This window comes from Doryrhamphus excisus, chromosome 5 (genome assembly GCF_030265055.1).
Source record: "Doryrhamphus excisus isolate RoL2022-K1 chromosome 5, RoL_Dexc_1.0, whole genome shotgun sequence".
NCBI lineage: Eukaryota > Metazoa > Chordata > Actinopteri > Syngnathiformes > Syngnathidae > Doryrhamphus > Doryrhamphus excisus.
Window position 1 is genome coordinate 226,988 of NC_080470.1, and position 24,215 is coordinate 251,202.

At 40.9% G+C, this 24,215-nt stretch overlaps 1 protein-coding gene across 4 annotated transcripts in view; it reads right to left on the reverse strand.

Moving 5' to 3' along the window:
* The window catches only part of pex5la (peroxisomal biogenesis factor 5-like a), a 98,365-nt gene continuing 74,150 nt past the window's right edge, over nt 1–24,215 (reverse strand). For all 4 annotated transcript variants that reach the window (XM_058072422.1, XM_058072421.1, XM_058072420.1 and 1 more), the window contains 7 exons: nt 14,577–14,693; nt 13,812–13,955; nt 11,048–11,118; nt 8,438–8,656; nt 6,417–6,582; nt 4,112–4,269; nt 1–3,336 (listed from right to left, as the gene is read on the reverse strand). In XM_058072422.1, the coding sequence (XP_057928405.1) occupies nt 3,135–3,336; nt 4,112–4,269; nt 6,417–6,582; nt 8,438–8,656; nt 11,048–11,118; nt 13,812–13,955; nt 14,577–14,693 (1,077 nt within the window). In that variant the 3' untranslated portion in view covers nt 1–3,134. The remainder of the gene's footprint in view (nt 3,337–4,111; nt 4,270–6,416; nt 6,583–8,437; nt 8,657–11,047; nt 11,119–13,811; nt 13,956–14,576; nt 14,694–24,215) is intronic.

A 24,215-nucleotide genomic window follows, 5' to 3' on the forward strand; every position in this document is an offset into this window, starting at 1 on the left:
ACGCCCATCAATCACCAAGGTGCTGAGCAAGGCAGCACAGCAGGTTAGGTAACCTTTGGTTGGAAGAAAGGACGTACTGTAGTAGAGAAATAGTACTGTAGTATAGAAATAGTACAGTAGTATACATTTACTATCCACCTCCCCATAGAAATACTACAGTAGTATAGATTTACTATCCACATGCCCATAGAAATAGTACTGTAGTATAGAAATACTACAGTAGTATACATTTACTATCCATATCCCCATAGAAATACTACAGTAGTATACATTTACTATCCACATCCCCATAGAAATAGTACTGTAGTATAGAAATACTACAGTAGTATACATTTACTATCCATATCCCCATAGAAATACTACAGTAGTATACATTTACTATCCACATCCCTATAGAAATACTACAGTAGTATACATTTACTATCCACATCCCCATAGAAATAGTACTGTAGTATACATTTACTATCCACATCCCCATAGAAATACTACAGTAGTATACATTTACTATCCACATCCCTATAGAAATACTACAGTAGTATACATTTACTATCCACATCCCCATAGAAATAGTACTGTAGTATACATTTACTATCCACATCCCCATAGAAATACTACAGTAGTATACATTTACTATCCACATCCCCATAGAAATAGTACTGTAGTATAGAAATAGTACAGTAGTATAGAAATAGTACAGTAGTATAGATTTACTATCCACATCCCCATAGAAATAGTACAGTAGTATACATTTACTATCCACATCCCCATATAAATAGTACTGTAGTATAGAAATAGTACTGTAGTATAGAAATAGTACAGTAGTATAGAAATAGTACAGTAGTATAGATTTACTATCCACATCCCCATAGAAATAGTACAGTAGTATACATTTACTATCCACATCCCCATATAAATAGTACTGTAGTATAGAAATAGTACTGTAGTATAGAAATAGTACAGTAGTATAGAAATAGTACAGTAGTATAGATTTACTATCCACATCCCCATAGAAATAGTAGTAGTAATAGTAGTAGTAGTAGTAGTAGTAGTAGTAGTAGTAGTAGTAGTATAAATGTAGTATCCACATTCCCATCTGTTCCTTGCGTCAAATCCATTCTCCTTTTCCCATTCCGGTCCAGGCTGCATCATGGCTGCTCCACCAAGACCAGCGATCAACAAAGACTCCAGTTCCACCGACTCACCCGTACTTGAGGACTCAGGTTTCACTCACTTGTGTGCTAGACCGAGACTGGACTTTCACTGACTCACTGGTGCTCGAAAAGCATCTTTCAAAAACACTCGATGAAGACTCAAGTTTCACTGACTCATGAGTACTCGACGAAGACCCGAGTTTCACGGACTCACTGGTCCTCGAAAAACTCGTCTCACAAACTCACCGTTTTTGACAAAGACTCAAGTTTCACTGACTCACTGGTCCTCGAAAAACCCGTCTCACAAACTCACCGTTTTTGACAAAGACTCAAGTTTCACTGACTCACTGATGCTTGAAAAACGTCTTTCAGAAACTCATGGAGAGGCTAACACTCAATGAAGACTCAAGTTTCACTGACTCATGAGTACTCGACGAAGACTGGACTTTCACTGACTCATTGGTGCTCGAAAAACTCACGGTTTTTGACAAAGACTCGAGTTTCACTGGCTCACTGGTGGTCGGAAAATGTCTTTCAGAAACTCAATGAAGACTCAAGTTTCACTGACTCATGAGTACTCGACAAAGACCGGATTTTCACTGACTTACTGATGCATGAAAAACCAGTCTCACAAACTCATGGTTTTTGACAAAGACAAGCACTCAACAAAGACTCAAGTTTCCCTGACTCACGAGTGCTCAACAAAGACCTGGATTTCACTGACTCACTGGTGCTCTAAAACCGTGTTTCATAAACTCATGCGAAGGTTAAATCCCCCAAAACCCGTCTCACAAACTTGCGGTGCTTGACAAAGACAAGCGTTCAACAAAGACTCGAGTTTCACTGAGTCACTGGTGCTCGGAAAACATCTTTCCCAAACTGACGTAAAAGCTAACACTCAATGAAGACTCAGGTTTCACGGACTCATGAGTACTCGACGAAGACCGGACTGTCACTGACTTACTGATGCATGAAAAACCCGTCTCACAAACTAAACGGTGCTTGACAAAGACGAGCCCTCAACAAAGACTCAAGTTTCACTGACTCACCAGGACTCGACAAAGACCGGACTCACTGATGCTCGAACAACGGAGACTAGTTGCACGGACTCGCTGGTCCTTGACCAAAAGTGGATTTTCATGGTCTCACGGGTTCTCACCGACCATCTCTTTTAGCCAGACTTGGTGTTTTGATGAATGAATGAACGACTCAAGTGAACGGATACCCAATTCCTTCCAGTGAGTGATCGATGAGAACTAAAGGAATGATGAATCCGTCCAATGGAATGTTAGCGTAGTGGGAAGTGAAATAAAGATGGCTGAAAGATTCCGAGCTGAGAGCTGAAATGGTGTGAAACCGGATTGAGGCTTGGTGTGTTTTTGGGTGTGGTGGGCGTGGCCTGGTGTTGGCATCCAAATAAAACTAGTATGAAGTAGTAGGAAGTAGTAGGAAGTAGTAGGAAGTAGTAGTCGGCATGCGTTTGGAGTAAGGCTTACACAAGCTGGCTAAACATTCCATGAATGCGGGAGGTTCTCCGTTTAGTCTCAAGTGCAAAAAGGGAAACTTGTGGAAAAGTCATGCAGGACTTCAGTTTGTTCCCGTTTTTCCAAAAAGGGGACGACGACAAGCCAGGAAGAGAAACTGGAACGTTTCTCTCTGAATCCATTCTTGAGTCTTCCAGAGAATCCCGTTTTTCCGCTAAATTGTCCGTTCCCCCCCCAAAGAAGTCATCCGTTGTGTGCAAACATGAGGTCCCTCCGTGAGAATTCCGCTGTTCGAGTCCGTTTGGAATTGCTGTGTTCTCTAAGGCATCGTTCATACAATCTGGACCCGTTCTTGTGCTCTTGGGTTCCGTCCAACCGGTCCCAGGGAACCGGGTTTAAAGATAGCCGCTTCATTTCAGTACATGTCCACTAGGTGGGGCATTGAGCTACCGGGTGGGAGGGGGGGTATGGTGGGGGGGCGTACTACCTTTAGCATTCCTCACATGTCTAAATGAAAGGCTCGCATGAGAAGGTCCAGGTCGCCGATGTTGGCGGCCTGGAAGAGTTCGGGTTGGTCCATCATGGACAAAGCGATCCTGAGAGCAGCCCAGATGTTTCCCGACATCACCTGGTGGGACTGCTGGCGACTCCGGCTTTTCCGCTGAAGGCTCAGGGCGGTCAGGAAGTTGCTGGCCGCCTCTCTGGGGGAAGCGACGACACGTGGAATTAGTGGAATTGCACCATCGACTTGGGCCCGACACTCACTCATCATCTGTCACTCGTCAAAAATCATATATATATATATATAATATTGCACATTTGAAATATAGTTGTTCCAAAATATATAAAAAGTGAAGCATTTCCATCATGAAAATGGCTAAACAAGATCAAATATAAACAGAAGACTCATTCAAAGACGTTGGTGTCATATTCCACACTGGCCACTAGGTGTCAGTAGTGTTACATTGGGACAATAGCCACTGCAGGAAGTACAGTACACAACAGGAAGTTAAAAAAAACAAACTCTCCCAATGTCCTCATAATGTTTTGTCTTATTTTCACTTAGTATACCACTTAGTACAGCATTCAAATATTTTGGTATATTATTATTATTATTATAAAATTAAAAAGGTTATGAAATATCAGCCATAACCAGTCACTCACAAGCACCAATGATAGCAATCTTCAAGCCATGTAGTCTCGTGTGTGTTTAAGATATTGGCTAATAGTAATTAAAGGTGACTATAGGGGTGTTATTTCCTATCTGGAGGGCTCTAGTAATGTTATGAAATGTACTTAGAATGTTGTAAACATGTTTTCTATGCTCTAACTACAAAAATATTTATGAATGATGATTATTATCACGGTCGGTGGGGTCTGGAGTCGATGAATGTGGTCCACGTAGACAGGTTGTTTCTACCGCAGTGCTTTTGTGCCCGGTTCCAACGAGCTTAATTCCAGGCCGGTATCGATCACCTGTGCGCTCCGAGGTTAATGCAGCTGATTCCCAGGTTGTAGCGGGACCGGATGAATCCCGGCTGCAGCTCCAGGGCTCGCGTGTACGCCTCCACCGCCTCCTCGCTCCGGTCCCCGTTTGCCAGCGTGGCCCCCAGTCGGTTCCACAGCAAGTAATCCTGGGTGGAATATACAAATATACACTTTATTCATATATCCGTTTGATTTGAATCATTTGCTTGGCAAACATCACCCAGTTAGGATTTTTGCATGGGGGGGGGGGGGGGGGGGGGTGATTAAACATCAATGGAGTCTTTGGCCAGCGGTGCGGCCCCCTGCTGACCTAACGAGGGTCATTTAAGGGGAGCTGACTTCCATCACTCAGGGTGTCCTTGTGCTTGTTCCCCACCTGGAGGCTCACGTACACACGGAGGTCACGGTCTACTACAGTGGGGGGGGGGGGGGGGGGGGATGGGGGGGCCTTCATCTCTCTGTAAGCCTTGCAGTGGGGATATAATGATCTCCTTTTGCGTTCAGAGATCCTTTCCCAGCAGGGGGGGGGGGCATATTACCAAGTCAAATGTGAGAGGGAGGTTGGATTTAATGGAGGCTGTTTGTGTCACCCTGGAATGTCATGGGGGGGGGGGGGGGTGAGATAGAGACTGATTTCCATGAAGGAGATACGTACTAGAAGTTTTTCTTGGATTGATGTTTTCTCGTGTGAATGAGTGTTGAGCAGATCTGGATCGGTGAGTGGATCCATCCTGGTACGACTCGGATCGCCGTACGTTTTTGTGAAGGCTTGGAGACGGCAAAATAATGTGGGGGGGGCGGGGGGGTCCTCTGCACTTTCAGCTGATATGACACAGCTTGTCCACTTGGACAAATTGACAATAAAATGTCCCGTGTACCTGTTTATAGAGTAGGGTCGAACGTGGAGCAATGCCCTAACGTTCCCAAGAAACTCGTGCAAGATCCTTATAATGATTTGGGAGATTCACAGAGAATTTCGGGATGTCAAAAAAGTTCCGCCAGATCCTCAGAAAGGTTTACAAAATTCCGAGCTAATGTACACTCCCAAGAGAATGTTGCCGGATCCTGAAAAACCAGTGTGAGATCCCAAGTAACCTTTGTGGGATACAGAGAAACCTTTTCAAAATTGTTAGAAAGTTTCACGAGAACCTCAGACTTCCAAGATTCAGAGAAACCGTTAGAGATCCAAAGGGATCTTTGTGGGATCCCAGAGAAACCATTATGGGATTGTAAGGAAGTTCTGCAAGATCCCGACAACCAAGGAAGATCCCCCAGAAATATTTCTGAGGTTCTGAGAAAACTATTGGGAGATCCCGAGAAACTTTTACAAGATCCGAAGGAACATTTGTGGAATCCCAAGAAATGTTTGCGACCCCCCTAGGAAGTTTTGCCAGATTTTTGAGATTTCCAAGAGACTGTTGTGCAATCCCAAGGAACTTTTGCATGATCCTGAAAGACTTGTGAGATCCCGAGAAACTTTTACAAGAAATCCAAAAGGAACCTTTGTGGAATCCCAAGAAATGTTTGCGAGCCCCCAAGGAGGTTTTGCCAGATTTTTGAGATTTCCAAGAGACTGTTGTGCAATCCCAAGGGACTTTTGCATGATCCTGAAAGACTTGTGAGATCCCGAGAAACTTTTACAAGAAATCCAAAAGGAACCTTTGTGGAATCCCAAGAAATGTTTGCGAGCCCCCAAGGAGGTTTTGCCAGATTTAAATCCCAAGGAAGTTTTGTGAGATCCTTTAGATTTCCAAGAGACTGTTGTGCAATCCCGAGGGACTTTTGCATGATCCTGAAAGACTTGTAAGATCCCGAGAAACTCTTACAAGAAATCCAAAAGGAACCTTTGTGGGATCGTTAGGAAGTTTCCAGAGATCCCAAGGCAATTTTGCAAAATTCAAAGGAACATTTGTGGGATCCCAAGAAACCTTTGAAAGATCCTGAGAACATTGTACCAGAGTCTTAGAAAGGTTTCTGAGATTCCAAGAGACCTTTGGGAGATCCTGAGAAACTTTTTCAAGCTCCAAAGGAACCTTTGTTGTTTTGCAAGAATCCTAATCCTGCCAAAGATTTACTAGATTCACAGAGATTACTGCGAGATCCAAGTGACTACTGAGTAATCCTGAGAGAGTTTTGTGAGACGGTGAGAAACTGTTGTGATCCTAAAAGTTCTAAACGTTACTTGTGACATTTCAGGGTCATCTGGTGTTAAACTTGAGATTGGCGTCAAACGTAAAGACAAAACGTGATTTGCTGTGGATATGATTTTCATATTTCTATATTTCTAAGCTACCTCGGGCCGCACCGACAGGGCCGTGTTGAAGGCCTCCACCGCTTTGTTGAACTCGCCGCTGAGGTTGTAGAGCACCCCGAGGCCGGTCTGCAAGTCCGGGTCCACGGTGTCTGAGTTGTGCTGGACGGCTTCCAGGAAGACCTCCTTGACCTCCGGTAGCATGGCGCTGTGGACGAGGCGTGTCAGATTAGGATTAGCCATGTGACTGCGGCCTGCTTATTGTTGAAGAACACAACGAGAAGGAAAAATGGATCTAATTGAATTTGTTGAGCTGAAAGAGTTGTGTCCTGTCTCCTTCCTCCAAGGGCAGGCATTACTAGAGGATGGAAGAAAGACAAGAAGAACAAGGCCGTTTACCAGCCGGGTTAAAGGAGAAGGATGGAGTGGGCAGCAGAAAGAATAGTGGAGATCCAGCATGGATTAAGTGGACCATCACAGTAATTGAGACGTACCTGAACCTGAACCTGTATCTCTTCACTTTGACCAGACGATTAATGCTTTTGTTCCTGAGGAGAAGAATGAAGCCTTCGCTATCTGATGTACAAAGATTAAAACCCTGGTTTTTAGCGGCTTAAGATAGAAACGTCTTCCTACAGCAAAGAACCACAGAGTGCTTTGAGGAGGAGCAGGAGGCCCTCTGGTCTACACGAGATACGATGGTGATGGAAGTCTCAAATACCGACATGAATGACATGATACAACCCAAAACACCATAGCCTGAAATGCCATAATCTGAAACATCATAACCCAAAGCGCTGTAAACCAAAACATCACAACCTGAAATGTCATAACCCGAAACACCATAGCCTGAAACGCTGTAAACCAAAACATCACCATTTGAAATGTCATAACCCGAAACACCATAGCCTGAAACGCTGTAAACCAAAACATCACAACCTGAAATGTCATAACCCGAAACACCACAGCCTGAAATACTGTTACCCGAAATGCCACAACCTGAAATGACACGACCCAAAACACCATAGCCTGAAATGCCATAATCTGAAACATCATAACCCAAAGCGCTGTAAACCAAAACATCACAACCTGAAATGTCATAACCCGAAACACCATAGCCTGAAACGCTGTAAACCAAAACATCACAACCTGAAATGTCAGAACCCGAAACACCATAGCCTGAAATGCTGTAAACCAAAACATCACAACCTGAAATGTCAGAACCCAAAACACCATAGCCTGAAATGCCATAATCTGAAACATCATAACCCAAAGTGCTGTAAACCAAAACATCACAACCTGAAATGTCATAACCCGAAACACCATAGCCTGAAATGCTGTAAACCAAAACATCACAACCCGAAAAATTGTAACCAGAGGTAGACGTAACCTAAAACGACGTAGCTTGAAACTCTGTCACCAGGAAATACCACAATCTGAAACAACCTAACCTGAACCGCCATAACCAGAACTGCCACGACCTGAAATGTCATAACCCGAAACACCACAGCCTGAAAATGCCACAACTTGAAATTCTGTAACTGAAAACATCTCCACCAAAATGCCACAACTGGAAATGCTACAAATGGAAATGGCATATTCAAATACCATAAACCAAAAACTACCTGAAACGCGCTGTAAATAAAAAAATCATAACCAGGAATGTCGTAACCCGAAACACCATAGCCTGAAATGCTGTAAACCAAAACATCACAACCTGAAATGTCGTAACCCGAAACACCATAGCCCGAAACCTGATACGAGGCGCGCCTGTACCAGTAGTGGTTCTGAAGAAGTAGCCTAAGTTCTGGTGCTTTGTCATGCTAACGGTGATGCTAATATTATAATCAACATATTACTACGTAAAAGTTTCTCTGTGCCAACCAGAACGAGATTTGATGCTGGTCACTTTTTTTTTTGAACCTCGATCAAAATAAAAACTTTTCAAAAATTCAACAACTCATGGCAAAACCGGAAGGAGGTGTCCATGGTGATGTCCTTTCTGGAAGGCGCTAATTGTATTGACATTACGTTTGTCTGTATTCATGAAAACGGCGGCGTACCTTTCATGCCGGCCCACGCTGGGCGCATGCGACATCCTGCGCTGGGAGTTGGGCGAGCCCATCAGGTGGTTTTTGCCCTTCAGAAGCTGCTTGTACTTGGGGTTGTGTCGCAGCCAGCGGAGCAGGGCCTCGCAGGCGTCGTAGCGCATCCCCGTGTTGGTCAGGCTCACCGCCAAGGCCATCAGGGCCGGGAGGTTGTTGGGGTGAAGCTCCAAACATCTGCATGAAGACAAGGACGTGGGGGGGGGGTGAGGTCGCTTGCGGGGGAACGTTGTTGTGCATCGAAAGTGTCCAGCAGATGAAGAAGGAGGAACATTTTGGATTAGTTTAAAGACGAAAAGAGGAGCCAGAATGAGATTTAGCGACATGTAGTCATGTGCCAAGATCTTAATCTCTGCTAAATTATTTTACTCCTCACCCCAGCGTGTTGGAGGTGAGGGTCACATTAAGTTCCTCCCAAATCCTCTCCACACACTGTGGGCCCTTGTCGTCTTCATTCCAAATCCAAAAATCCCAACACACTACAAATAGATTTGTTTCACTTGCATGGCACATCAAATGAAATATGGGAACAATATGAAATGTAAGCGTAAAATGATTGGACACGTGCCAGTTAAAGGCTCGCCGTTGCAACCCTGACAGGACGGATGCCAGGTAAACATCTAATCATCTAATCGGGCTTGGTAGCGACACATGGCACACAGATGGCAGTTGTTGCATAACAAAAACAAGGCCATATTTCGCGGGTGGATTAAGTACAGTTCTGACAACAAAGTCTTTCTAGTCATTTTGTTTACTTGGAATATGCTGCCGCAGTGATTTTAATCTTTGTCTGTCGGCTTTTTGTCATGTAATTCCGTGGCGGGTCTCTTGTTGATTTCTACTCACAGACCAGCGCTCGGAAAGTTTGACTGGTTTTCCTTTATTGCTCAAAATGTATGCCCAAGTTTTGCCTCAGTTTGTGTGCATTTGAAAATTAGCATACAATATAGCATGCGGATTATTCATTCAGTGCATTATTTCAGCAGAAAACCCCCTGCTAGCATCTTTAGCTTAGCTAACAAAATGGCAGCCAGAAGTTAGTTGCATCGCCCATCTGTGATGTCATCAGTGTTTGACACTAAAATTGTTAGTACAAAACACGTTTTTATAGTTTTACAATTTTTGTACTTATTCATTCTAAATGAATTGTAATTAACCACCGCCACCTTCCTGTTTTGCCATGAGTTACTACTTGGATTCATTGCTATTTCTCAACCACTTTATTAAAATGTTGCCATTTGAGGTGAGAAATAGAGAAGTAACTCATGGCAAAACAGGAAGGTGGTGGTGGTGAAGAGGGTGAGAAACACTATTGAATTTGAGAAGTAACTCATGGCAAAACAGGAAGGTGGTGGTGGTGAAGAGGGTGAGAAACACTATTGAATTCAAGAAGTAACTCATGGCAAAACAGGAAGGTGGTGGTGAAGAGGATGAGAAACGCTATTGAATTCAAGAAGTAACTCATGGCAAAACAGGAAGGTGGTGGTGAAGAGGCTGATAAATAACTATTGAATTCAAGAAGCAACTCATGGCAAAACAGGAAGGTGGTGGTGAAGAGGGTGAGAAATAGCTATTGAATTCAAGAAGTAACTCATGGCAAAACGGGAAGGTGGTGGTGAAGAGATTGAGAAACGGTATTGAATTAAAAAAGTAACTCATGGCAAAACAGGAAGGTGGTGGTGAAGAAGGTTAGAAATTACTGTTGAATTCAAGAAGTAATTCATGGCAAAACAGGAAGGTGGTGGTGAGGAGGATGAGAAACGCTATTGAATTCAAGAAGTAACTCATGGCAAAACAGGAAGGTGGTGGTGAAGAGGCTGATAAATAACTATTGAATTCAAGAAGCAACTCATGGCAAAACAGGAAGGTGGTGGTGAAGAGGGTGAGAAATAGCTATTGAATTCAAGAAGTAACTCATGGCAAAACGGGAAGGTGGTGGTGAAGAGATTGAGAAACGGTATTGAATTAAAAAAGTAACTCATGGCAAAACAGGAAGGTGGTGGTGAAGAAGGTTAGAAATTACTGTTGAATTCAAGAAGTAATTCATGGCAAAACAGGAAGGTGGTGGTGAAGAGAGTGAGAAATAACTATGGAATTCAAGAAGTAATTTGTGGCAAAACAGGAAGGTGGTGGTGGAGAGGGTGAGAAACGGTATAGAATTAAAAAAGTAACTCATGGCAAAACAGGAAGGTGGTGGTGAAGAGGGTGAGAAACACTAATGAATTCAAGTAGTAACTCATGGCAAAACAGGAAGGTGGTGGTGAAGAGGGTGAGAAACACTAATGAATTCAAGTAGTAACTCATGACAAAACAGGAAGGTGGTGAAGAGGGTGAGAAACACTAATGAATTCAAGTAGTAACTCATGGCAAAACAGGAAGGTGGTGGTGCCAGTCGGTTAATCGATTGTTGATTATGGAACAGTTGCAGCTGTAAATAATTCAACATACATATTTTGTATGAAATGAAAGTGTTCATCTCCCACGGATGCAAACACAGCAAAGTCCTTAACATCTGCGAGAAGGCATTTGATTGATCATTTGATTGATGTGATTTCAGTATTTATTTACCTCTGGAGGGAGACAATGGCCGCCTGCTCATTCTCATTTTCAGCCTGGGTGGTCCCCAGGACTTGCCAGGCCTGCAAAAAAGTAACAAGGTTACAGTAAAGGACAACTTGGACTCAAGTGCTTTAAAAAATAATAAAATTCTCCATAGTACTTAAAGTTATAGAAGAGTATTTCTGCCACTGACATAAAAATAATTATGCACCAAAAAGTTAAAATGATGAAATAAAGACATAACCATAGCTAAAAAGTGGAAATTATGTGATAAAAAGTCCCAATTGTGAGAGTAATTATGAGTCATAATTAAGAGATACAAAAATCGAAATAATGAGAAAGTAATCATTCTGACATGAGTCATAATTATGATTGCAGAAATGATGAGGAAAAAGTCAAAATAATAAGATGAAGTCATAATTAGTGTCAATTATGAGATACAAGCTGTGCAATGGCTGCCATCTTGGCTGGAGCCTTCGTCACGTGTGCAGTTTTTATCTCATCATTTGGATTATGGATCTCATTATCAGGACTTTTTTCTCATCATTACAATGTTTTTAGAATGTAATGTAATTAGAAAGTATAACTTTGCTATCTCACTGAGATTTATCGCATACTTTTAAATCTCATAGTTATGACTTTATCCTCATAATTTAGAGTTTTTATGTCATAATTTCAATTTTTTTATCTCATAAATATGACTAAATATGACCCCCCCATTGGTGTAAATTGTACAAGAAACTAGTCTCTTTGCCTGGCACATGTACTGTGACTGCTAAATAATCCGCCATGGGGCCAAAGAAAGTTGATGCCAACAATTTGCTAAAAAGGTGAGATGTACAGGAAGTCCTTATTCCTCATTCCTCCATCATTATTTTGCAGTGATTTCTGCATGGAAAATGATAATTATGTCACTATGTGTATTTTTTGTTCATATTTCCGAGTGTCTAGAACGTTATTGAGACAAAAAAATAAGTCAAGTCATCTTAAATTAGCAAAAGAGTGATGAAATTTTAAAGGAGAAGCATAGCGAGGGATTACTGGAAGGGAAATTTTCCAAAAATAGGGGAACATTTGAAAGCGGTAAAAAAAACGCTGAACTTTCCCGGGGAAAATGGGAAGTTTAACAGGTGTGACACCACCGTAAGACAAGGAATATATTGGATTAGATCGACTTGTTGTCAAGAATACGATTCACGGGAAAAACAATGAAAGTTTTCCTCTCATCCAAACCGGAGGGCAAATTGGCTCATTTTGAATCCATAATGTGAGATTAAAAGATCAGCAGCGTGTAAAACCCGACTTTAAAAGCTAAAAGCTAAAAGCTCATCCCTGCATACGCCTTTTGTTGTTGTTGCTGCTGCTGCACTCTTTTGAAATAAAAGGAGAAGTGATTTCTCCCAGGGTCTTCAGAGGGTGCGGCAACGAGCCACTAAGCGCCCTGGGTGGAATTTGGGAATCGTATTAGTTCCATACACTGAGGGATTATCCTTTCCCTGCAAAAACTGGCACACTGCTGCGTATTCCGGGGGATTGGGAGAGCGCTCGGCGTTGCAGGCTTTGCTCCTTCAACCTGCAAAGAGGTCACTCTTATTAAAATAGGGTGTCAGAACCAAATGGGCTATTATTCATCTCAGCGCTCAAATGGAAATGGTCGTCACGACCATGACCAAGAGGGAGCGTTCCTTACAGGAAACTACTCAGGACGGGGAAAAAAGCCAATCAGGAGGACAAAGTCTGTACTGGTACAGTACTGGTACAGTACTGGTACTGGTCGGCTTGGACCCAGCGTTCTCTTGGACTAAATGATTGATTTACATTTTGAGCCTAAAATCATCTTTTTCTAGCGGAGAAATCTCTTCCTCTCAAATTCAAGCACTCGTGGCCAAATTTAGCACCAAATTAACCCAGCCGAAATAACCCGCAAGGCATGCTGGGGAACTCGCACAGGCACACTTCCACAGCAGGATGTTACCCAGCATGCCTTGCGGGTTAGGAATGACTCTAAAATGCATCATTTGTCTACATAACGCGTCTGTCTGTGCATTATTTTTTCAATGTTCCGAATATTTAAACTTTCTTCTAGAACAATCGTGATATTAAACAATAGAAATTTGAATATACATTTCCTTCTCATAATATTATGAATTTAAGTGTTGTATTATAGTTTTTATATGTATTATTTTAATTAATATTTAATATTTAATAAATATTTAATATATTAAATATTTAAATTTTTATAATTATATATATTTTTCCCCAAATTAATTTTCCAAAAATTCCAACTTTATTTGGTTCAACACCATGCCACTAAAATGAGAATTTTTACAAGTTTAGAATAAAAAAAATTTGCTTAATATGTCTGCTGATTTTTTTAATTGTCACCTTATTCCCTTTATTCTTGTAACATAACTTTTCCAAAAATATTGAACATTCTTTTTCATATTATAACTTCAAAAAATATTTCTTCTGATATTTCAACTTTATGCTGCAAAAATGTTATTTCCCCTCCTGATATACTGTATGTTATGTCATATACTACATGATTCTTGCAAGTTTTCTCATGCGACTACAACTTTTTGGACTTTATTCTTGTAAAAGTATTGCTGATTTTTCAACTTCTGGTGTTGTTTAAAAAAAAAGTGATCATATTATATTTGTAGAATGTGCCCCACCTTCGACACCCCTGATGTAGGTAGATGAAGGGTAGTTCCAAGTAAGGACATGGCACCCATGCTTTATGTTTATGATGAATGTGCACCAATGCATTGACCTCGGAATCGTGAGGGTCCTGCAGGACGGCGCCTTCCAGCAAAAGCACGGCGTTTGGCAGGTCTCCTTCTCTGGACTTCTTAAGCCCCTCCTCGAATGCGTTGGGCAAGTCCTTATAAGGATTATCCGTGTGGAAGTAGTAACCCTGTCAGCAGAAACAGAAGCACAACAAGAAAAAGCCGGTTGAGCGGCGATCTGGGCGGCGATCCGGGCTGCTAAAGCGGGCGCTGCTGTCCCCCCTCCCAGCAGTTTGAGCAGCAAGGAATCGATCTTTTGGTGCAACACATCAAGCCCAGCCTGAGCTCCCCGGGGCTTTTCTGTTCTTTTTAAATGTTAAACTTTGAATTTTCCAAGCGTGATTACCCGAGTGTGTTTACGGCAGCGTCTGAGCAAGACCACTTTGAAAGAAGGGGTTCTGCACTGGGATCAATCAGGAGGCCCACAAGTGGCCTCTCTGAAGGCTTCCTCATAGGGAAGGTCAGCTCATGATGAAGTCCAGCTCTGCTTTTGACTTGTCGGGCCTTTAAAATTCAACTTACTGACTTGCATTATTTATGTTGGATTCTGCTGGATGATATTCCAAATGATATTCCAAGATTGACTCAGAGGAAAACATCATGTGAATGCTCGCACATTCCCCATTCAGCACTCAAGGCCAGAAGCTACTTCACACTTGGAAAATCCCAGTATGATCGCTACTGTGTTGGTCCTCCGTACATCACTCATCTTTTTACAGGCGCATGCATGACAGACAGGCATTACTGACCTTCTCATGGGGCGAGACCGTGGAGGGAATCTGGCCTTGCTCGTTCTCCGTGAGCCAGTTCCGGCGAGCGAGTTCCTCCCACTCGGCCTGCATCTTATCCCAGAACTCCGTATCCGACTACAGACGGCACAGGGACAGAGGTGGGAGGACGGGATGGGAAACAGAGACACGGATCAATGATGGGAGCACGGCAGACGTCATTTCATGTCATCGCTCAGCGTGGAAACATCAGCTTTCTTCTGCTCGCTGGCTGGAGGGAATATGATGGCTTCCAATGACTCATGGCCTTGGGAGGGAGAGGAAGGAATTAAAGGCACACAAAGCAACCGTCGTTCCTAGAAATCCATATGCAGCACAGGGATGTCAGTCAAGCGTGACGCTGACTCTTCTGACTCTTCCAAAAAAAAAAAAAGTAGAAAATGCCGACCGACATTGTTAGCATTCCCGGTCCTGGCTGCTCAAACACGGGGACCATCATGAAGAATAAAGATTGTAGCGTTGAACACGGGGAAGGATCTGCTCCTATTAAAATGGACAAAATAATTAAATAAAAATAAAATAAATAATAAAAAATAATCCAAAAAAAATTCTGTCAGTCCAAAATAAGAATTGTTTATTTCTGATACTTCAATTCTAAATGTTTGTTTAAACTATTTAGCAACATCCAGGAATTATTATTTTTTAAAGATTATTAAAGAATTGCCTCAATGCACCTTTCCTTCATAAAATGTACAAACGGAAATACCTAAAACATTAGACTCGACTTACATCGCCGTGCTACGACCCAAACTTGTTTGAACCTATTACAAGAATGTTGGGCTGTCAATCAAACAGGATATCAATTTGGGCCATTATTTAAAAAAATACAGTCGGCAAGCATATTTTTGTATTACCATTTTTCTTTATTGTTCAGCAAATAATTAAATAGATTAAAAATTTTAAAAAAATTCTGTTAGCTCAAAATAAGATTTGTTTATTTCTGATACTTAAATTCTAAATGGTTGTCAGTAAACAGCCTATTTTGGAACATTCAGAAATTATTATTATTAAAGAACTGCCTCCATGCACCTTTCCTTCATGAAATATACAAATGAAAATACCTAAAACATTACAGTAAATATTATTTTATTACAATACTCTTGTTTCCACAGTTCTTGAATGTTTAAAGCGATTTGCGATTTGTCCTACTTTTTCGACGGTCATTGAACGCACCGACGCACCGTTCTCCGACGCAAAGAGGGCCGTAATGGATGGATTTGGATGGATTTTACCCCTTTTTCTTCCACCTCATACTCGCTCCCGAATGCTGATACAATGTGGGAACGCATAAAGGTAAGATTTGATGACTTTGAGCGCTAATGTGCATCATTGTGGTAGTTCGATGCTAACTCGCTAACGCTAGCAAAACACTGTAGTCCAGCCACGTCATCACATCGACGGCCCGTCAATAGCAGCTGGAACTACAATTTAGCTGGCAGTTCGATGCCAAAATAACCAAATAGATGTAAAAATGTGAAAAACACTGGTTAGTTGTGCCACTCTTATGCTACGGTAGCACCGGATATGACAATAAAAACAATACCTGCACTGCTCCAGTCCATGTAATCCGTGATAAGTGAAACACAGCGACAGTAGATAAATAAATAACTTTGGTGTAACTACAAGAGCCATCTAACAGGGCTTTGAAGCTAACTTTACCAATATAAATACTCTTTTCTTCCATTTCCTATCAATATCTGTTCTTGTTTGTGGCAACAGTTACCTTGCTTCAACCATCAAACTACGGTGGGGGCCGAGGGTCAAACAGGGGGTGTTACATCAAAAAATGTAACGTTAACTTTGACAGACAAAACACATTTTATCCACAGTAATTATGGATACATGCAGAATTGGTGCAAAAATAATGACAAATGACAAATGAATGGACAAGTGAACATTTAACATCCATTTTAGTTGTGGATGTTAACTGAAAAACACGCTAACTGGAGTCTGACGTTAACAGAGGTACTGCTGTAATTTGTAACCTGCAAGGCATGCTGGGTAACTTCCTGTTGTGAAGCTGTGCATATGAGCTTCCCAGCAGCCATTCCGTCCCAGAAGGTCCAACTCAAACCAAAACGGACTCTAACCAAAGCAAATTTTCTCATTGAAAATAATGCAAAATCCAATTAATCTGTTTCAGTCCCCCCAAAATTTTCATACAAAACACATTTTATAGACAGTAATTATATATTTTGTGCAAAAATAATGACAAATGAATGGACAAGTGAACATTTATCATAAATTTTACCTTTGGATGTTAACTGAAAATCACGCTAACAGGAGTCGGACGTTAACAGAGGTATTGCTGTAATTTGTAATTTAAGGTTAACTTTGACAGCCCTTAAAAAAAGCAATTTCTTTGTTCCTTGTGAGAGAAGTGACTAAATATTTCCTTGTCGGCGGTTTTGCATCATCTCTCATCTCTCCACCCGCTTGATATTTGAACTGTTGGTTGGCATTTGAGTGGCGAGCTCATCCTGAAAGGTTACAATACTGCTGCAAATGCATGGAAGATGCCAATCTCCACTGGGAGGTAAATAGATGTTCATATCTGTCAAGCTCGGTGTAATTCCACACACTTTTGGCTTACAGTGTGTGGACTTCAGCACATTGAAAAATTGCCTTTCGTTCCCGAGTGTGTCCTAATATTGATATTAAAAACTCAATTTGCTTGTCAACTGTGCAATATACAATCCCCTCCAAAAGTATTGGAACAGTGAGGCAAAAGCCGACTGGAAACGTTTGGTTTTGACACCAAAAGATGAAGATTTCAGCTTTTATTTGCAGGTATTTACATAAAGAGTTTAGAAGATAGAATTACATATATGAAATATGCTCATAGTTTGATTGATTTGTGTGCTTTTTGTTCATCCATTCATTGCTATCATTGAAGAATGAATGCCAATCAAAGCAGAACAAGTCCAGCGAATCGCACGCCGACTCGTTCATTGTCAGGAACCAAAAGGCCTTTCTCTCGCATCCCGCCGTGTGCGCTGACACTCGAGACGGGATGACGGCAGACATCCTCTGTGAAAGCGCGCTGCCGATGTCATAGGTCCTCTCATCAGCTCTCTGCAGAGGCTTGTGATTGACATGCAGGCCATTGTGGCGCCTGACTGGCAGCACGGCAGGTAATTGGCAGATGCTGACAATCAAATTGACTGGAAGGGAGTTTTCATCCCGAGGTGCCTGGTGTACATCACACAGGAACAGGAGTACGCCAACCCTTCTTACTGTAGTCATACTGTACAACATTTAAAGGCAAATGAACCTAGAAGTCATACAGCAGCTCCTCTCCACGAGCGCTGGGTCCTCATACGTCTAACAGCAACCTCCGTCTCATTTGTGAATTCAGAACACAACAAAACAAAGTGACAGAAGCGAGTTCATTTGTCGCTTTTTACCTTTTCTGCTCACTTTTTCTAAATGCGTCACAGCCAATTAAATAAGAAAAAGTACTGTCCAAACCTAAGAAATGTCTCTTATATTTAATATGCTGTGTCATTGTTGTTATGAAACATGAATACATGCAGCCAGCAGAATGAAAATACTGTCATATTTCTACATCACTCTGAGAAAAGTGTGTGTGTCTGTTTTTTTTTATTTTTAATAACGCAGGCATTTTCCGTGTAATTACGTGGAACAAGACGAAGTAATTTACAGCCGCTGTGTCGCTGGAGCGAGCTGTTACTCTAATTTATAGCGTTGCCGACGGAGAGTTACTGAAGGATGCATGCAGGATGAGCATGAATAACACGGAAGATGATGATGATGATGCCAACATTATCTGGAGCTGCTTGGAAACAAATAGGAAGTAGGACCTGAAGGAGGCTTTTAACTTGGCATTTTCCTTGAAGGAACATTCCGCTCACAACCACAACAAAACAGCAACATACACTATTTCACGATAATGAAAATATTTTTAAAATACCACTGTTTGAAATTATTTCATACCAGTTAATCCTAATTTGTAACCCGCAAGACATGCTGGGTAACTTCCTGTTGTGAAGCTGTGCATATGAGCTTCCCATCAGCCATTCCGTTCCAGAAGGTCCAACTCAAACCAAAACAGACTCTAACCAAAGCAAATTTTCTCATAGAAAATCACGCAAAATCCAATTAATCCGTTTCAGATACCCAAAAATGTTAATACAAAACACATTTTATCCACAGTAATTATAGATTTGGTGCAAAAATAATGACAAATAACAAATGAATGGACAACTGAACATCTAACATCAATTTTACCTTTGGATGTTAACTGAAAAACACGCTAACAGGAGTCGGACGTTAACAGAGGTACTGCTGTAATTTGTAACCCGCAAGGCATGCCGGGTAACTTCCTGTTGTGAAGCTGCCATTCCGTTCCAGAAGGTCCAACTCAAACCAAAGCAAATGTTCTCATAGAAAATCATGTAAATCCAATTAATCTGCTCTTCCTGTTGTCAATCTGTGCATGTGGGCTCCCAGCATACCTTGCGGGTTGTACATTAGCATAAAGCACTAGTAGTAGCACATATTTTCTCATGTTTTTGCGAAGTGAAATGAACAAGCAATTGTTCATTTCAGTGATGTTGACAACCGTTTGTGTCGACGTGAGTTGGTCTGTTTTGATGGGCGTCGGCTTAAATCCAGGTTCCTCTGTATTGTCACATACAGTAATCCATTTAATGCCTTGAATTGGTTCCAGACCCGACCATACCGAGTGAATTTCCAGGAACTTAGATCGTTTTATTGAGAAATAAAATATTGTTGTCATTAGAATGGAACATAGAAAACCTGCTTCTCAATATGTTTGACATCATTAGAGCCCTCTAGAGATGAAATAACACCCCTATAGTCACCTTTACACTCCAATGAGAAGGTATAACTTGCTTGGGTGTGTTGCTGTAAATGGGTTTGCGGTGCTGGGGGGGGGTGGGGGGGTGGAAATGCGTCTTCTGATTGGCGTATAATATTAATATTTGCATATTTGTGACAGGTAACAGGCTGTATTTAACCACAAAGCAGCACGGTTTATTAATTAATATGAAAGCGTAAAGCGGGGAGGGATTATGTTGCTGTTAGCTTGCTAGCATCCATATGATAGCAGCTTTACTGCTGAGATGATCGGGGGGCGAGGGAGGGGGGGGGTGATTATTCATTGACTTTCTCCATTCCTTCCCAGCGTTGTCTGGACAACATTTGTGTGTGATAATGCCAAGACGGGCTCAGTCTGATGTTCCAGGAGATAACGCACCCGTCCTGCTGTTGTTTCCATCAAGGAAATGCCACACTCGCACTTTCGCCTTCGCCTTCGCTTTCGCCCTCGCCTTCGCCCTCGCCTTCGCCTCGCCACTCAGGGAGCTCTGTTTCTCACGCAGCACCGCCAAAACGAGTCGCAATTGATCCTGCATGATTCAATATAAGTGTAATGGTATGCCCCGGGTAATTGGAAGTGTCCCAATGTAGCATGAAGACACTCACCCACCTGGAAGATGGAATATTATATAATATCAGCTTTAACACACCCTTTTTGTCAAATGATGTTTGGGAGTCTGCTTTATCATCTCTTACGTTAGTCTGGTTTATCATCTCTTATGTTGGTCTGGTTTATCATCTCTTATGTTAGTCTGGTTTATCATCTCTTATGTTAGTCTGCTTTATCATCTCTTATGTTGGTCTGGTTTATCATCTCTTATGTTAGTCTGCTTTATCATCTCTTATGTTAGTCTGGTTTATCATCTCTTATGTTAGTCTGCTTTATCATCTCTTATGTTAGTCTGCTTTATCATCTCTTATGTTAGTCTGCTTTATCATCTCTTATGTTAGTCTGGTTTATCATCTCTTATGTTAGTCTGGTTTATCATCTCTTATGTTAGTCTGCTTTATCATCTCTTATGTTAGTCTGGTTTATCATCTCTTATGTTAGTCTGCTTTATCATCTCTTATGTTAGTCTGCTTTATCATCTCTTATGTTAGTCTGGTTTATCATCTCTTATGTTGGTCTGGTTTATCATCTCTTATGTTAGTCTGCTTTATCATCTCTTATGTTGGTCTGGTTTATCATCTCTTATGTTAGTCTGCTTTATCATCTCTTATGTTAGTCTGGTTTATCATCTCTTATGTTAGTCTGGTTTATCATCTCTTATGTTAGTCTGCTTTATCATCTCTTATGTTAGTCTGGTTTATCATCTCTTATGTTAGTCTGGTTTATCATCTCTTATGTTAGTCTGGTTTATCATCTCTTATGTTAGTCTGGTTTATCATCTCTTATGTTGGTCTGGTTTATCATCTCTTATGTTGGTCTGGTTTATCATCTCTTATGTTAGTCTGCTTTATCATCTCTTATGTTAGTCTGCTTTATCATCTCTTATGTTAGTCTGCTTTATCATCTCTTACGTTAGTCTGCTTTATCATCTCTTACGTTAGTCTGCTTTATCATCTCTTACGTTAGTCTGCTTTATCATCTCTTATGTTAGTCTGCTTTATCATCTCTTATGTTAGTCTGCTTTATCATCTCTTATGTTAGTCTGCTTTATCATCTCTTACGTTAGTCTGCTTTATCATCTCTTACGTTGGTCTGCTTTATCATCTCTTACATTGGTCTGGTTTATCATCTCTTACGTTAGTCTGGTTTCTCATCTCTTACGTTAGTCTGGTTTCTCATCTCTTATGTTAGTCTGGTTTATCATCTCTTATGTTGGTCTGGTTTATCATCTCTTATGTTGGTCTGGTTTATCATCTCTTATGTTAGTCTGCTTTATCATCTCTTACGTTAGTCTGCTTTATCATCTCTTATGTTAGTCTGCTTTATCATCTCTTATGTTAGTCTGGTTTATCATCTCTTATGTTGGTCTGGTTTATCATCTCTTATGTTAGTCTGGTTTCTCATCTCTTATGTTAGTCTGCTTTATCATCTCTTATGTTAGTCTGGTTTATCATCTCTTATGTTAGTCTGGTTTATCATCTCTTATGTTGGTCTGGTTTATCATCTCTTATGTTAGTCTGGTTTCTCATCTCTTATGTTAGTCTGCTTTATCATCTCTTATGTTGGTCTGGTTTATCATCTCTTATGTTGGTCTGGTTTATCATCTCTTATGTTAGTCTGGTTTATCATCTCTTATGTTGGTCTGGTTTCTCATCTCTTATGTTAGTCTGGTTTATCATCTCTTATGTTAGTCTGGTTTATCATCTCTTATGTTAGTCTGCTTTATCATCTCTTATGTTAGTCTGCTTTATCATCTCTTATGTTAGTCTGGTTTATCATCTCTTATGTTGGTCTGGTTTATCATCTCTTATGTTGGTCTGGTTTCTCATCTCTTATGTTGGTCTGCTTTATCATCTCTTATGTTAGTCTGCTTTATCATCTCTTACGTTAGTCTGCTTTATCATCTCTTACGTTAGTCTGGTTTATCATCTCTTATGTTAGTCTGCTTTATCATCTCTTATGTTAGTCTGGTTTATCATCTCTTATGTTGGTCTGGTTTATCATCTCTTATGTTGGTCTGGTTTCTCATCTCTTATGTTGGTCTGCTTTATCATCTCTTATGTTAGTCTGCTTTATCATCTCTTACGTTAGTCTGCTTTATCATCTCTTATGTTAGTCTGGTTTATCATCTCTTATGTTAGTCTGCTTTATCTAATGTCTGGTTTCTCATCTCTTATGTTAGTCTGCTTTATCATCTCTTATGTTAGTCTGCTTTATCATCTCTTATGTTAGTCTGCTTTATCATCTCTTATGTTAGTCTGGTTTATCATCTCTTATGTTAGTCTGCTTTATCATCTCTTATGTTAGTCTGGTTTCTCATCTCTTATGTTAGTCTGGTTTATCATCTCTTATGTTAGTCTGGTTTCTCATCTCTTACGTTAGTCTGGTTTCTCATCTCTTACGTTAGTCTGCTTTATCATCTCTTACGTTAGTCTGGTTTCTCATCTCTTACGTTAGTCTGCTTTATCATCTCTTACGTTAGTCTGCTTTATCATCTCTTATGTTAGTCTGCTTTATCATCTCTTATGTTAGTCTGCTTTATCATCTCTTACGTTAGTCTGCTTTATCATCTCTTATGTTAGTCTGCTTTATCATCTCTTACGTTGGTCTGCTTTATCATCTCTTACGTTTGTCTGGTTTCTCATCTCTTACGTTTGTCTGCTTCATCTAATGGTCTGGTTTCTCATGTCTTACTTAGTAAAAAAAAAAAACCCAACAAAACTGTAAACTATGGAATTTAATTTAATTTAATTTAATTTAATTTAATTTAATTTAATTTAATTTAATTTAATTTAATTTAATTTAATTACATGTGGAACTGGGAACTGATTATGGGATGCACTCAATTGGAATCTGATGCATGTTCAAATGAAATTAAACCATTAGCATTAGCATTAGCATTAGCATTAGCATTACCAAATGACATAGTTTGATGTGGTGTGATGTTTAAAGTGCTCCTAAAAAAGGGACATGAGAACATCCAGCTGATAGTATAACACTTTTACAGATAAAATTAGACAAATAATTCAAGGAAGGAAAAACATAATCATCAAATAGTGTGTGTGTTTGTGTTAAATATATGTTCTGGCCCCCGGGACAATTTTGTTAACTTAATGCAGCCCACAAGTGAAAATATTTGCCCACCCCTGAGTCAGTGGCTCCAATTTAGTCATTGGAAACATACAATGTTTCAAATGAAGTCATTACCACTTCCACACGGAATGAGAGGAAAAGGTTTTTTTTCAGCCATGGGCTCTGCTGACTCACTAGGCAGCCTCCATTGGACCCAAATGAGGATAAGCGGCATAGAAAATGGATGGATAGGCCGTCGCCAACCATGAAACAAAATCATTTGTTATGTATGATTTATTGAATATAAATAAGTACAATATTGCGAGGGAGTCATATTCTAACTGTGATTATAACGAGGGATGACGGTCATCCAGGCAGGTAGGTCTTTAGCTCCACACAAAAGGGGATGTGGTTATAGCTACTAAGGCTACGCTGATCTGATTGTGTGGATTTCCATACTGAAAACTGAAACCCAAACGGCCCGAGCCCGAGCACGAGCACATAGCTCCATGAGGAGCGGCGCTAGGAGATAAAGTTACCAATCGATGATCCATCACTCTCACGCCGCAGACGCCAGACCGCCATGGCCTCATCTCACGTGGAACCTGCCCCGGGGCCGCCGATCCTGACCCAAAAGCCAAATATGCCGAAGGCTTACACAACCTGTGACGTCACTGCTAAATTTAGGACGGGATCCCCAAGTGGGCGAGTGGCGCTGCCCCTTCACTGCTCCTCTCACTTTCCGACCATCTTTCTGTTCCTCTTCTATTATTCATCACTGCGGCGTGCAACAACGTGTCGTCTTCAGTACGAGGAACTCAATCATCCTGCTTTGGGGAGTCATCTTTTTTCCCTTTCATTATTTATTTTGGTTACTGTCAAAAAACAATCTTCAAATAGTCCCATTTTCTACTATACACTGTAAACCGCAATGTTTATAGTACTTAAATCAATGAAGTTATGCATACTTCTTTAAAACTTCTTTAAAAAGTTCTCATGACTTCATTATGTCAAGTTCTTTTAGCATGTTGTTGCATTTTGAGTACTTTTAACTC